General features: G+C 43.5%; 1 protein-coding gene across 1 annotated transcript; it reads left to right on the top strand.

Annotated features, from left to right (window-relative positions):
* The first annotated feature begins 4,810 nt into the window (after nt 1-4,810).
* tnfaip8l2b (tumor necrosis factor, alpha-induced protein 8-like 2b) lies at nt 4,811-11,988 on the top strand. The gene is made up of 3 exons (XM_084385757.1): nt 4,811-5,022; nt 8,678-8,997; nt 11,126-11,988. Exons 2-3 carry the CDS (start codon nt 8,680-8,682, stop codon nt 11,366-11,368), a joined length of 561 nt encoding a protein of 186 aa, XP_084241883.1. The 5' UTR covers nt 4,811-5,022; nt 8,678-8,679; the 3' UTR covers nt 11,369-11,988.
* Nucleotides 11,989-12,134: the final 146 nt, after the last annotated feature.

Raw genomic sequence — 12,134 nt, 5'->3', positions numbered from 1 at the left:
GTCACCTATAGCCTACTACAGATTGTAAACAACACTTTTATTTTAAGAGTCGAGTCAGATGCGTCGATTCCTTTTTTAGTCCATTATTATATGCATTAGGGCTTAAGTCCAGATGGTTTCCATTCAGATAGCAGGCAGATAAGCAGCCATTTTTAGTAAGGACATTACCAATGCACAGACATTAGCCCTGAGGGTGTCTTTCTATGATACAGGATCAATTAATTGTACAGCAATTTCTAATGTTTGTGAATAAACAATGAAGTTTGCACAAGAAAAGGGCAAATAAAGTCATGTTATCACCCAGCTCTCCCACCAGTCTCTGTGTGTGTAGTAATTGGTTATTAGGCCTCTAAAATGAAATGGAATAGGCCTATATAAAAATGATCAGCTGCTTTAGAACATTATATGTTCAGTTATAAAGGGATGTTTGTGTATAAGGATGTATCCTTCGTTGTGAGCATTTTTAACCTTGTGGATAGGCTATATATATATATTTTTTTTTTTTTTTACTTTTAATTTGCCTACTAATATTATGTGATTATATACGTGGATATACGTACTGGATAATTCTTTGATTTTTAAGTATACAAAAAAAAAAAAAAAAAACGTGGAAAAGGAAGTATTTCCCTTTTGTTATTATCAAAGTTTTAAAATTTCCATCCATCCATCCATCCATCTTCTACCGCTTATCCGGGGCCGGGTCGCGGGGGCAGCAGTCTAAGCAGGGATGCCCAGACTTCCCTCTCCCTAGACACTTCCTCCAGCTCTTCCGGGGGGACACCGAGGCGTTCCCAGGCCAGCCGGGAGACATAGTCTCTCCAGCGTGTCCTAGGTCTTCCCCGGGGTCTCCTCCCGGTGGGACATGCCCGGAACACCTTCCCGGGAAGGCGTCCAGGAGGCATCCGGAAAAGATGCCCGAGCCACCTCAACTGACCCCTCTCGATGTGGAGGAGCAGCGGCTCTACTCTGAGCTCCTCCCGAGTGACCGAGCTTCTCACCCTATCTCTAAGGGATCGCCCAGCCACCCTGCGGAGAAAGCTCATTTCGGCCGCTTGTATCCGGGATCTTGTCCTTTCGGTCATGACCCACAGCTCATGACCATAGGTGAGAGTAGGAACGTAGATTGACTGGTAAATCGAGAGCTTCGCCTTGCGGCTCAGCTCCTTCTTTACCACGACAGACCGGTACAGGGACCGCATTACTGCAGAAGCTGCACCGATCCGCCTGTCAATCTCCCGTTCCATCCTTCCCTCACTCGTGAACAAGACCCCAAGATACTTGAACTCCTCCACTTGAGGCAGGAGCTCTCCACCAACCTGAAGCGAGCAAACCACCCTTTTCCGACTGAGAACCATGGCCTCGGACTTGGAGGTGCTGATTTTCATCCCAGCCGCTTCACACTCGGCTGCAAACCGTCCCAGTGCATGCTGGAGGTCCTGGTCTGATGAGGCCAACACGACAACATCATCCGCAAAGAGCAGAGATGAAATCGTGTGGTCCCCAAACCCGACCCCCTCCGGCCCCTGGCTGCGCCTAGAAATTCTGTCCATAAAAATTATGAACAGAACCGGCGACAAAGGGCAGCCCTGCCGGAGTCCAACACGCACCGGGAACAAGTCTGACTTACTGCTGGCAATACGAACCAAGCTCCTGCTCCGGTCGTACAGGGACCGGATAGCCCTTAGCAAAGGGCCCCGGACCCCATACTCCCGGAGCACCCTCCACAGGCCGCCGCGAGGGACACAGTCGAATGCCTTCTCCAAATCCACAAAGCACATGTAGATTGGTTGGGCAAACTCCCATGAGCCCTCCAGCACCCTGTAGAGGGTATAGAGCTGGTCCAGTGTTCCACGACCGGGACGAAAACCACACTGTTCCTCCTGAATCCGAGGTTCTACTATCGGCCGGATTCTCCTCTCCAGTACCCTGGCATAGACTTTCCCAGGGAGGCTGAGAAGTGTGATCCCCCTATAGTTGGAGCACACCCTCCGATCCCCCTTCTTGAAAAGAGGGACCACCACCCCGGTCTGCCAGTCCAAAGGTACTGTCCCCAACCGCCACGCGATGTTGCAGAGGCGTGTCAGCCAAGACAGCCCCACAACATCCAGAGACTTGAGGTACTCAGGGCGGATCTCATCCACCCCCGGTGCCTTGCCACCGAGGAGTTTCTTGACTACCTCGGTGACTTCAGCTTGGGTGATGGACAAGTCCGCCTCCGAGCCCTCAGCCTCTGCTTCCTCAATGGAAGACGTGACGGCGGGATTGAGGAGATCCTCGAAGTATTCCTTCCACCGTCCGGTGATATCCCCAGTCGAGGTCAACAGCTGCCCACCTCCACTGTAAACAGCGTTGGTAGGGCACTGCTTCCCCTTCCTGAGGCGCCGGACGGTTTGCCAGAATCTCTTCGAGGCCGACCGATAGTCCTTCTCCATGGCCTCACCGAACTCCTCCCAGGCCCGAGTTTTTGCCTCCACAACCACCCGGGCTGCAGTCCGCTTGGCCCGTCGGTACCCATCAGCTGCCTCAGGAGTCCCACAAGCCAGCCAGGCCCGATAGGACTCCTTCTTCAGCTTGACGGCATCCCTTACTTCCGGTGTCCACCACGGGGTTCGGGGATTGCCGCCTCGACAGGCACCGGAGACCTTACGGCCACAGCTCCGAGTGGCCGCGTTGACAATGGAGGTGGAGAACATGGTCCACTCGGACTCAATATCTCCAGACTCCCTCGGGATCTGGTCGAAGCTCTGCCGGAGGTGGGAGTTGAAGATCTCTCTGACAGGAGATTCGGCCAAACGTTCCCAACAGACCCTCACAGTACGTTTGGGTCTGCCGAGTCTGTCCAGCTTCCTCCCCCGCCATCGGATCCAACTCACCACCAGGTGGTGATCAGTTGACAGCTCCGCCCCTCTCTTCGCCCGAGTGTCCAAGACATACGGCCGGAGGTCAGATGAAACGACCACAAAGTCGATCATCGACCTCCGGCCTAGGGTGTCCTGGTGCCATGTGCACTGATGGACACCCTTATGCTTGAACATGGTGTTCGTTATGGACAAGCTGTAACTAGCACAGAAGTCCAATAACAGAACACCACTCGGGTTCAGATCAGGGGGGCCGTTCCTCCCAATCACGCCCCTCCAGGTGTCACTGTCGCTGCCCACGTGGGCGTTGAAGTCCCCCAGTAAAACGATGGAGTCCCCAGTCGGAGCACTTTCCAGCACCCCTCCCAGAGACTCCAAGAAGGCCGGGTACTCTGCACTGCCGTTCGGCCCGTAAGCACAAACGACAGTGAGAGACCTATCCCCGACCCGAAGGCGTAGGGAAGCGACCCTCTCGTTCACCGGGGTGAACTCCAACACATGGCGGCTGAGCTGGGGGGCTATAAGCAAACCCACACCAGCCCGCCGCCTCTCACCATGGGCAACTCCAGAGTGGTGAAGAGTCCATCCTCTCTCGAGGAGTGTGGTTCCAGAGCCCAAGCCGTGCGTAGAGGAGATCCCAACTATCTCTAGTCGGAATCTCTGAACCTCACGCACAAGCTCAGGCTCCTTCCCCGCCAGAGAGGTGACATTCCATGTCCCTAGAGCTAGATTCCGCGTCCAGGGATCGGGTTGTCTAGGCTCCCGCCTTCGACTGCCGCCCGATCCACTTTGCACCGGCCCCTTACGGTCCCTCCTGCAGGTGGTGGGTCCACGGGAGGGTGGCCCCACGTCACTCCTTCGGGCTGAGCCCGGCCGGACCCCATGGGGGGAGGCCCGACCACCAGGCGCTCGCATACGAGCCCCAACCCCGGGCCTGGCTCCAGGGTGGGGCCCCGGCTGCGCCATACCGGGCGACGTCACGGTCCTCCTTTTTTTGGGCATCATAAGGGGTTTTGAACCGCTCTTAGTCTGACCCGTCGCCTAGGACCTGTTTGCCTTGGGTGACCCTACCAGGGGCATATAGCCCCAGACAACATAGCTCCTAGGTTCATTCGGGTACTCCAGTTTTAAAATTTAATATTTTTATGATGCATTTTCTGATTAAGATTTAATGTCAAAGAATTAAAACTATAGGCTACATAAAGGTTTTTTAAAAGTATCAAAAAAAAATTATGATGGCACTGAAAAAAGTTAGTAATTTCATAATATAAAGAAATAAAGCTGAACCTTTCTGGCACATAAACGTAAAAAGAAAAAAAATCTATTAACTGAGCCTCGTGCAATTTGCATAAAATCAATGACATTTTTGTTGTTTTTTTTAGTGTATAAGCAAATAACTGTCCTGGTCATGCAAAGTGAGAGTGTCATTCAGTGCAAAATAATGTCATGGTTTTGTAGGCGTAAAAGATCTAAACAATAAGCAAACAACACTGTCTGCTGGAAAACACACCCCAGTTCTCTTGAAAAATGATATATAAATAATTATTTATTTATTTATCCATTTAATGTCCAGTCCTCAAATGTGTACTGGCAGTTGTCCTTGTTTGTATCACTCTCATTGTTTGCTAGCGACATTCCAGAACAGAAAATATAACTTAATATAGAGCGTAATAAATTAAATATCACAATTTGAATCCAATAATAATGTTAATAGACATTTTATTGAGAAACATAGCAGTGTTAGTGATGACTGTGGCTGCATACCAGTTCTACTGATCACAAAGAGACTAAAACCTCTCCTTTCTCTGGGCCGCATCCAGGATTACTGCTGAATTCTTTACAAGGGTTGCACTTGTTAGGGCAAGCAGACACACCATGTCAGCAGCTAACACACTGACAGGGTGGAGAGAGAGAGAGAGAGAGAGAGAGAATCACACTCATGGGTGTGTCTTATACATTTAGTTCCTCAAGGAAGTACAAGTCAAATTATCTTGTTACAGTGGGCTTGTTACAGCACAAAAGAGTTTGTTGAGGAGTTTTCTTTGATTTCACCTGTCTGAGGAGATTATTTCATCACACACATGCTGGATTTCAAACACCTGATCTGAGCGCGCAGGGAGGACAGAGAGTTCAAACAGAAGAGGGAGAGTGAACGAGAGAAAAGGTGAGTTTGTTTTGGTCTTGACCTCTGCCCTCTCCTCCATCATATTAGAGAGCTCTGTGATTATGTACACTGTACATTAAAGGCATGGTGCACTCTTCCAGAAGTTGTTAAGATAAAAAGATGTCAGCATTCTGTTTTAACAGCAAGAGAGACTTTAATTTTACAGAGTTGCTTTGGTTAAAAGTGTCTGCTTTAAGCATATGGAGGTTTGTAGGCAATAATGTCAAGTTGAAACTTGTTTTTTCTGTTCAACCACTCCCATGTTAAACAACTAAAACACACTGTGATAGCTGATGTTCCATCCGCTGGACCTTTTATAAACAAAACAACGTCCAGTCTCTGTTATGATCTGGAGAAAACACACCTCGTACTGAAATAAAGAGTGTGATGCTTCATATTCAGGGTCAGCAGTGTCCTGACCTTGGTGATCTCAGGCTATGGATAGATTGTGAGCTTTTTTGTAGCAGCGTGTGTCAAGAGAAATAAGCTGTTGTGGGTTTAACTGAAAATATCTGGGGGGAAAGTTGTGCCAAACAGCCCAGAGTTTCACTTCCCTTATGATCAGGTTTGTACATTGTTTGATCATATTAAAAAACAACTTCTCAGGCTGAGTGAGAGTCTCACACATGCATATGAGTGCTAACTTTACAAAGAAAAACAACACTGGACCTTTACTGCATGCATAGAATAAAAACGCTAATAATAAAAAAATGCGGGCTGTATTGGGTAATAAGGGGGGAAAAATCCCAATATGTGACAATCACATACTCAAATCTCACTGTTCATGTGCTGTGGGGAAATACTGAGGGGGAAAAATGGCACAAGAACAAGCAACAAACTCGCCGTATTACATATATGTCAGTGTAGATGGGTATAGAAACTATTTAAAACATTAAGGCCTGATTCTTTAATGATTTCCTCAGAATAATGAGTCTAAGCCTGTTATTAGAGAATACCAGGTTGAAAAGACCCACATATGTTGTGTTTTGGATGCTGGCCCATGGGGTACTGGTATGCTGACCAGGCAACTTAACTAGCTAAACCAGCTGGGGTACCTCAGTCAAGCTGAATCAGATTTTTTTGTTAATGAAGGACATCATTATAAACCAGTTTAAATCCATGCTGGTTCAGGATAATTTAGGTAGGGTTCTCTCTAATAAAATTACTATCAGCCTATGCTGGTTTACTGGTCATACCTGATCGTCCAGGCTGATCTGTTGGCTGGTTTTAAAGGGAGGTCAGCTGAAGACCAGCTTAGCCTATCTAAAAAATGTTTGTTTAAGATCAGCACAACATTTTAGGCTGGATTAAGCAGGAGTCTTTTTCAGCAGGGCTGTCTTTAAATCATTTTAAATTAGCCTAGAGCCATTCAGAAACAAAGTGCTCCCACTCACACACTTAAAACAGGACTTTCCACACTATCATTTTTATACATTTCTTGTAAATGTCACGTCTGACGACCCCTCTGAATAAAAAAAACCCAAAGAGTAGGCTGCGGATCTCAGACGCAGGTTTTGACCTGTCTCTTCTATGCTGTCACTGGAGTTTGTGCTGTGACTTGCTGCTTTGTAATGACAGGGTGACTACTGTGGTCTTTAGGTTGGAAGAACAACATGATTCCTCACATCCTGTAAATCCCCTGGGCTTTACACACATGTGAACACACACACACAAAGAGAGAGAGCGAGAGAGCTTCAGGCTATGCGCTGAAGTCATCTGAGGAATGCTAAATATTTACCTTGTCTGTTACAAACCTTTAAATCAGGAGGGTGGATACAGATGGTAATTTCGGGTGATTGTAACTGAACAGGTATAAAATGAATGAATTTGCTTGACCTTAGATGTTTTTTAGCTAAGAGTCTTGGATTAAAAGTCAATCGTAATCAAATTAAGGTAAAGTTGCTTATATCTCATCTTGTCAGGTACGAATGAGCTCATGTGGGCCCTAAAAAAATGTTTGTTTTTTAATAAATATATAGTATTTACTGAATAAAATGATTTAATAAATTGTATTAAATAATACATTTTATCAAATAATATTAATATTCAATTATTAACTAATTATTACTCATGAATAAATGTTATTTTATTAAATAATGTATTTTATCAAATAATATTAAGATTAATTTTTTTTTACAAATATGAAGAATTGTTACAATTATTATTTCTTACTTTTATTTCTTACTTAGTGTTTTATAGCAAATTATATTAACTCTTGCATGACGCACATGATTGACTATTCACACACAAACGTGGTTTCTTATTTAAAATTATGTTTTAAATAGTATATATTTCATACTGTATTTTAGTTTGTACTATGTAGTGAAGTAATGTAGAGTAAAAAATGCAAAGAAAACCTTCAAAAAAGGAAATCAAGCCCAGTATAAGCCTGATCTGATCAAATGTTTAGGAACAGTTTGAAGTCCAGAGCAGAACCAACTTTATATTTTATATCTATTTTCTTGAAAATTTTTAATTAAATAAAAATAGACATCATCAAACACTAGACATCAGATCAGTTTTGCTCTCATTAGAGTAAATGAGAAGTAGTGAGCGTTAAACCCTAGGATTATGCTGCTTTCACAGTTCAACTGAAGTGTACAGCATGTTGATTTGTTCAAATCAGTATTTATGTAGTTGTTTTGATGTTCCATGTCACAGAACGTAATGGCTGTTCTAATGCACTCTAATTGAATAGAGTTCATTAGGAAATGAAACTCTAACTGCATTAAAATTTAATCAGGTTGGTTCGCCATAAACAGAATTGGATTTAAAAAGCAAAACAGAGCTAATGCGGCTTTGAAATATGACATCACTTTTGGTCTTGATGCATTTAAAAGACCACAGTGCTTGTCATTTGCATGTTAATATACTTTGCAGTTATTGCATTTGTATATCTGTAATCTATTTAGCAAAGAATTTTTTATAAATTCTGTACAAAAAGATAATCAACAATGACAAGAGCTCTATAGCGCAGCAAATATGTAAGACCTCAAAATTGCATGAAGACATATTTAAGCACATAGATGCCTGTATTTTGATACAATCTGAAGACTCGTGTAGGAACTTGTTAGTACTATGCAATGAGGTTTTTTTTTCCATACATGTCTTTGCACGTTCTCCTGATCTGTGAAGCAATCCTAAGCTATGCTGTGTTCTACATCAGCCAAAATGCATAAAGTTCAGCTAATATTGCATTAAATTAGTGCACAACAACATCATGTAAATTTAAACATGATGAATTACTGAATGCTATAGTCACATTGATCACAGATGTTTGGATGACACTGAGCAGCATCGAGAGTCTAGTGCTGGATATGATGACACAACATGAGAGTCTTGAGAACAATTAGTGTTGTTTATGAGATGTGTGGGCAATGATGAGGTCCTATATGGCACGAGCTTTCCCCTGAAGAAAAGAAAGTGTTAAAGTTAGACTGTAAGGGGACTTCCCCATGGTGGGAGTTCTCCCAGGGCTGACACTCTTACCAATACACAAACAGAAATAAAATTCTACGGAAAATTCACAATTAATCATATAGAACATTTCAGAAATATCACCATGTGATAAGTCATTTGCATATGCCCTTTTACATGACGTTGTTATTATGCTAGTCTCTTGCTTTACTATTAATCTCTCCTTTTCCTTTTTAAGATATGGAGTCATTCAACTCCAAGGACATGGCTCTCAAGGCCCAGAAAAAGATCCTGAGCCAAATGGCCAACAAGTCTGTGGTACAGATGTTCATCGACGACACCAGCAGTGAGATTCTAGATGAGCTTTACCGTGTGTCAAAAGAGTACAGTGGGAACCGCTCAGAGGCCCAGAAAGTGGTGAAAGATCTCATAAAGGTGGTGGTGAAGATAGCGGTACTTTTCAGGCACAATCGATTCAATGATGAGGAGCTAAAGCTTGCCCAGAATTTCCAAAAGAAACTGCACCAAGGAGCCATGACAGCCATCAGTTTCCACGAGGTACACGACATCTAACATCTTTGAGCAGTATTTTCTGAATGTATGTTCCATGAAATTAATTCAACGGTAGCTAATAGGCATGAAACCTCCAACACTATATTGGCCAGTGTTTCAGTTTCATTGAACAAACCCTGTATATATACTGAAAGACTGGTCGATACAGTGTTGGAGGTTTCACACCTCTATATGTGCCAATCTTCTCTGATTTTACATTCCATCAGTAAGAGCAGAGTGTGAAAGTTGAATTAGTAGAGCAATAGCACAGCTGTACATAAAATATTGCAATCTTCACAACATAATGGGAGACATATCAGAGTTCAAAAGAGGACAAATTGTTCGTGTGCATCTCGCTGGCTCATCTGTGACCAGGACAACAAGTCTTTGTGGTGTATCGAGAGCTACGGTATCCAAGGTAGTAACTGTCGACTCGAGAGGATAATGTCTGAAAAGGATGTCCAGGTACTAACCAGGATTCTATCCAAAAAAAAACACATAAAACCACAGCTGCCCAACTCACTGAAGGATTAAATGTGCACCTTGACTCTCCTGTTTCCACAAAAGCTGTTCGTCGGGAGTCAATATTCATGGTCGGGCTGCTATAGCCAAACCTTTGGTCACGCAAGCCAATGTCAAATGTCTGTTTCATTAGTGCCAACAGTGCAAATCTTGGGCTGTGGACAATGTGAGACATGTATGTTCTCTGATGAGTCCTCCACCTTCACTGTCTTTTCCACATCCGTAGTTACAGTGGAGAAGCCCCAAAGAGGCTTAATGCCCGGACAGTTGCTGCCCAGAGTGAAGCATGGGTGGATCAGTGATGGTTTGGGCTGCAATATCATGGCATTCCCTATAGTATACTGTGCTTGATGCGCACGTCACTGCCAAGGACTACCGAACCATTCTGGAGGACCGTGTGCACCTAAAGGTTTAGACACTGTACCTTAAAGCAGGGTTTCTCAAACTCGGTCCTGAAGGGCCACTGTCCTGCACAGTTTAGCTCCAACCCTGATCAAACACACCTAGCTGTGAGTTTCTAGTGATCCTGAAGACATTGATTAGCTTGCTCAGGTGTGTTTGATCAGTGTTGGAGCTAAACTCTGCAGGGCAGCGGCCCTCCAGGACCGAGTTTGAGGAACCCTGCCCTAAAGGGTGTGCCGTGTATTAGCATGATAAGGCACCAATACACACAGCAAGACTTGTGACAGAATGGTTTGATGAACATGAAAGTGAAGTTGAACATCTCCCATGGCCTGCACAGTAACCACATCTAAATATTTTTGAGCCACTTTGAGGTGTTTTGGAGGAGCCAGGCAGAAAACGTTTTCCTCCAGCAGCATCACATAGTGACTGACCTGGCCCCTGTTCTGGAAGAGGAATGGCTCAAAATCCCTCTAGCCACTGTGCAGGACTTATATCTGTCATTCCCAAGACAAAGTGGTGCTGTACTGGCCGCAAAAGTAGGCCCTACACCTGACCATACTAATAAATTGTGTGGTCTAAAACCAAGTGTTTAAGTTTCATTGTCCAACCCCTGTATATATATTGGCACTGAATAAGGTGGTAAAACAATTAAATGAACAATCTAAAGTTTAGACTCTCCAGAAATGTAACATACTTTGACCATTGACAACTAACATCTGGGAAATTACATGATTACTTTTTGGGTGCCACCTGGAACAGTGAATAGAATAGAATAGAATAGAATAGAATAGAATAGAATAGAATAGAATAGAATAGAATAGAATAGAATAGAACAGACAAGCCATTTCTGATCACAGTATTTAAAACATTGACAAAAATGTTTACCTTTTGACCATTGACAACTCATGTAAGATCTGGGAAATTATATGATTACGTTTTGGGAGCCATCTTCTGGCATAGTGAGGATAGGATAAGATTGATATGATGTGATATGATATGATTTAAGATAATATTTTTACTTTTACAGAAATTAAAGAATCAATTGATTGATTGATTTGTTAATTAAATATTTGTCAATTGATCATTAAGTGGCAAAGAATTGCTTCCAGCTTTTTTAACAAATCAAGTGGTGCCGTTCTAAACAAAGCCATATTTGTAACCAGTTTTGTACTTCATGCTCACTAAAGTCTCTTCTTTCCCTTTTCAGGTAGATTTCACATTTGACAAGGCGGTTATGTCTGGGATCCTGAAAGAAAGTAGGGACATGCTTCTGAAGCTTGTTAATACTCACCTCACACAAAAATCCCACGGACGCATCAATCACGTCTTCAACCATTACGCCGACCCTGAGCTCCTCACCCAGCTTTACAACCCAGCCGGGCCCCTCAAACCCCACCTCACCAAAATCTGCAACGGGCTTAACAAACTGCTGGAGAACGGGACGTTATGAAGACGGTGATGCACTGACAGACTTTTACAGGATTGGCATGGAGGGCCACCCGTGATCTCAAACTGCATACAATGCAACCAAAAAGTGACTGACTTGACGACATCGAACTTCAGTTCAACCTTTGAAACAGTGTTGCTGTGCCTTTAATGAATATTAGATCATTGAGTGGCCTGATAGTGTTGACACAGCCGCAACCACTGCCTGAGCGAGCTCAGATCAAATGTAAAAAATATATGAACAATTTTTTTTAAGCTCTGAGACTCCAGCTGCGTTGGATGGAGGTTTTCTAGACTACTTATTTTTTAATAATGATGTATAAACCACTGGGGTTCTGCCACTCTGCTGTAAATTAGAGCACACTGTAATGTTCAATACTGTTAACATTTTTTGAGCTGAATATTTTCCTCCTAGGACAACAAAATAACAAAAACCAGTACTCACAAACACGTTTTAGTCTCTTCACACCGCCATCTAGTGTTAAACTGTGGTTATGGCTATGAAATACAAATCTAAGCTTGGCACTACACAGTCATCAACTATATTTTTACATGAACATCTCTGAGGGGGATCTGCTGTGTTCTAAAATGGAACGACCACTAAATAAATACTTACAGCCCTCACTCATGGCTTATTATGTAATTTGCATTCAGTGTTGCAATACACTACCAATTCAAAAGTTTGTGGTCAGTACGTGTTTGTTTTTTTTAATTAAAGAAAATACTTTCAGCAAGGATGCATCAAATTGTTCAAAATGACAGTTAAGTCA

The sequence above is a fragment of the Rutilus rutilus genome (genome assembly GCF_951802725.1).
Source record: "Rutilus rutilus genome assembly, chromosome: 17".
Lineage (NCBI taxonomy): Eukaryota > Metazoa > Chordata > Actinopteri > Cypriniformes > Leuciscidae > Rutilus > Rutilus rutilus.
Note: the sequence above shows the minus strand (reverse complement) of the source record. Positions and strands in the feature narration are given on the sequence as shown.

What these genes read in the sequence shown, in the direction of transcription:
- tnfaip8l2b (XM_084385757.1), top strand. Translation starts at nt 8,680, where the DNA reads ATGGAGTCATTCAACTCCAAGGACATGGCTCTCAAGGCCCAGAAAAAG. An exon ending in CAGCCATCAGTTTCCACGAG is followed by an intron (nt 8,998 to 11,125) that starts GTACACGACATC and finishes TTCCCTTTTCAG; the next exon opens with GTAGATTTCACATTTGACAA.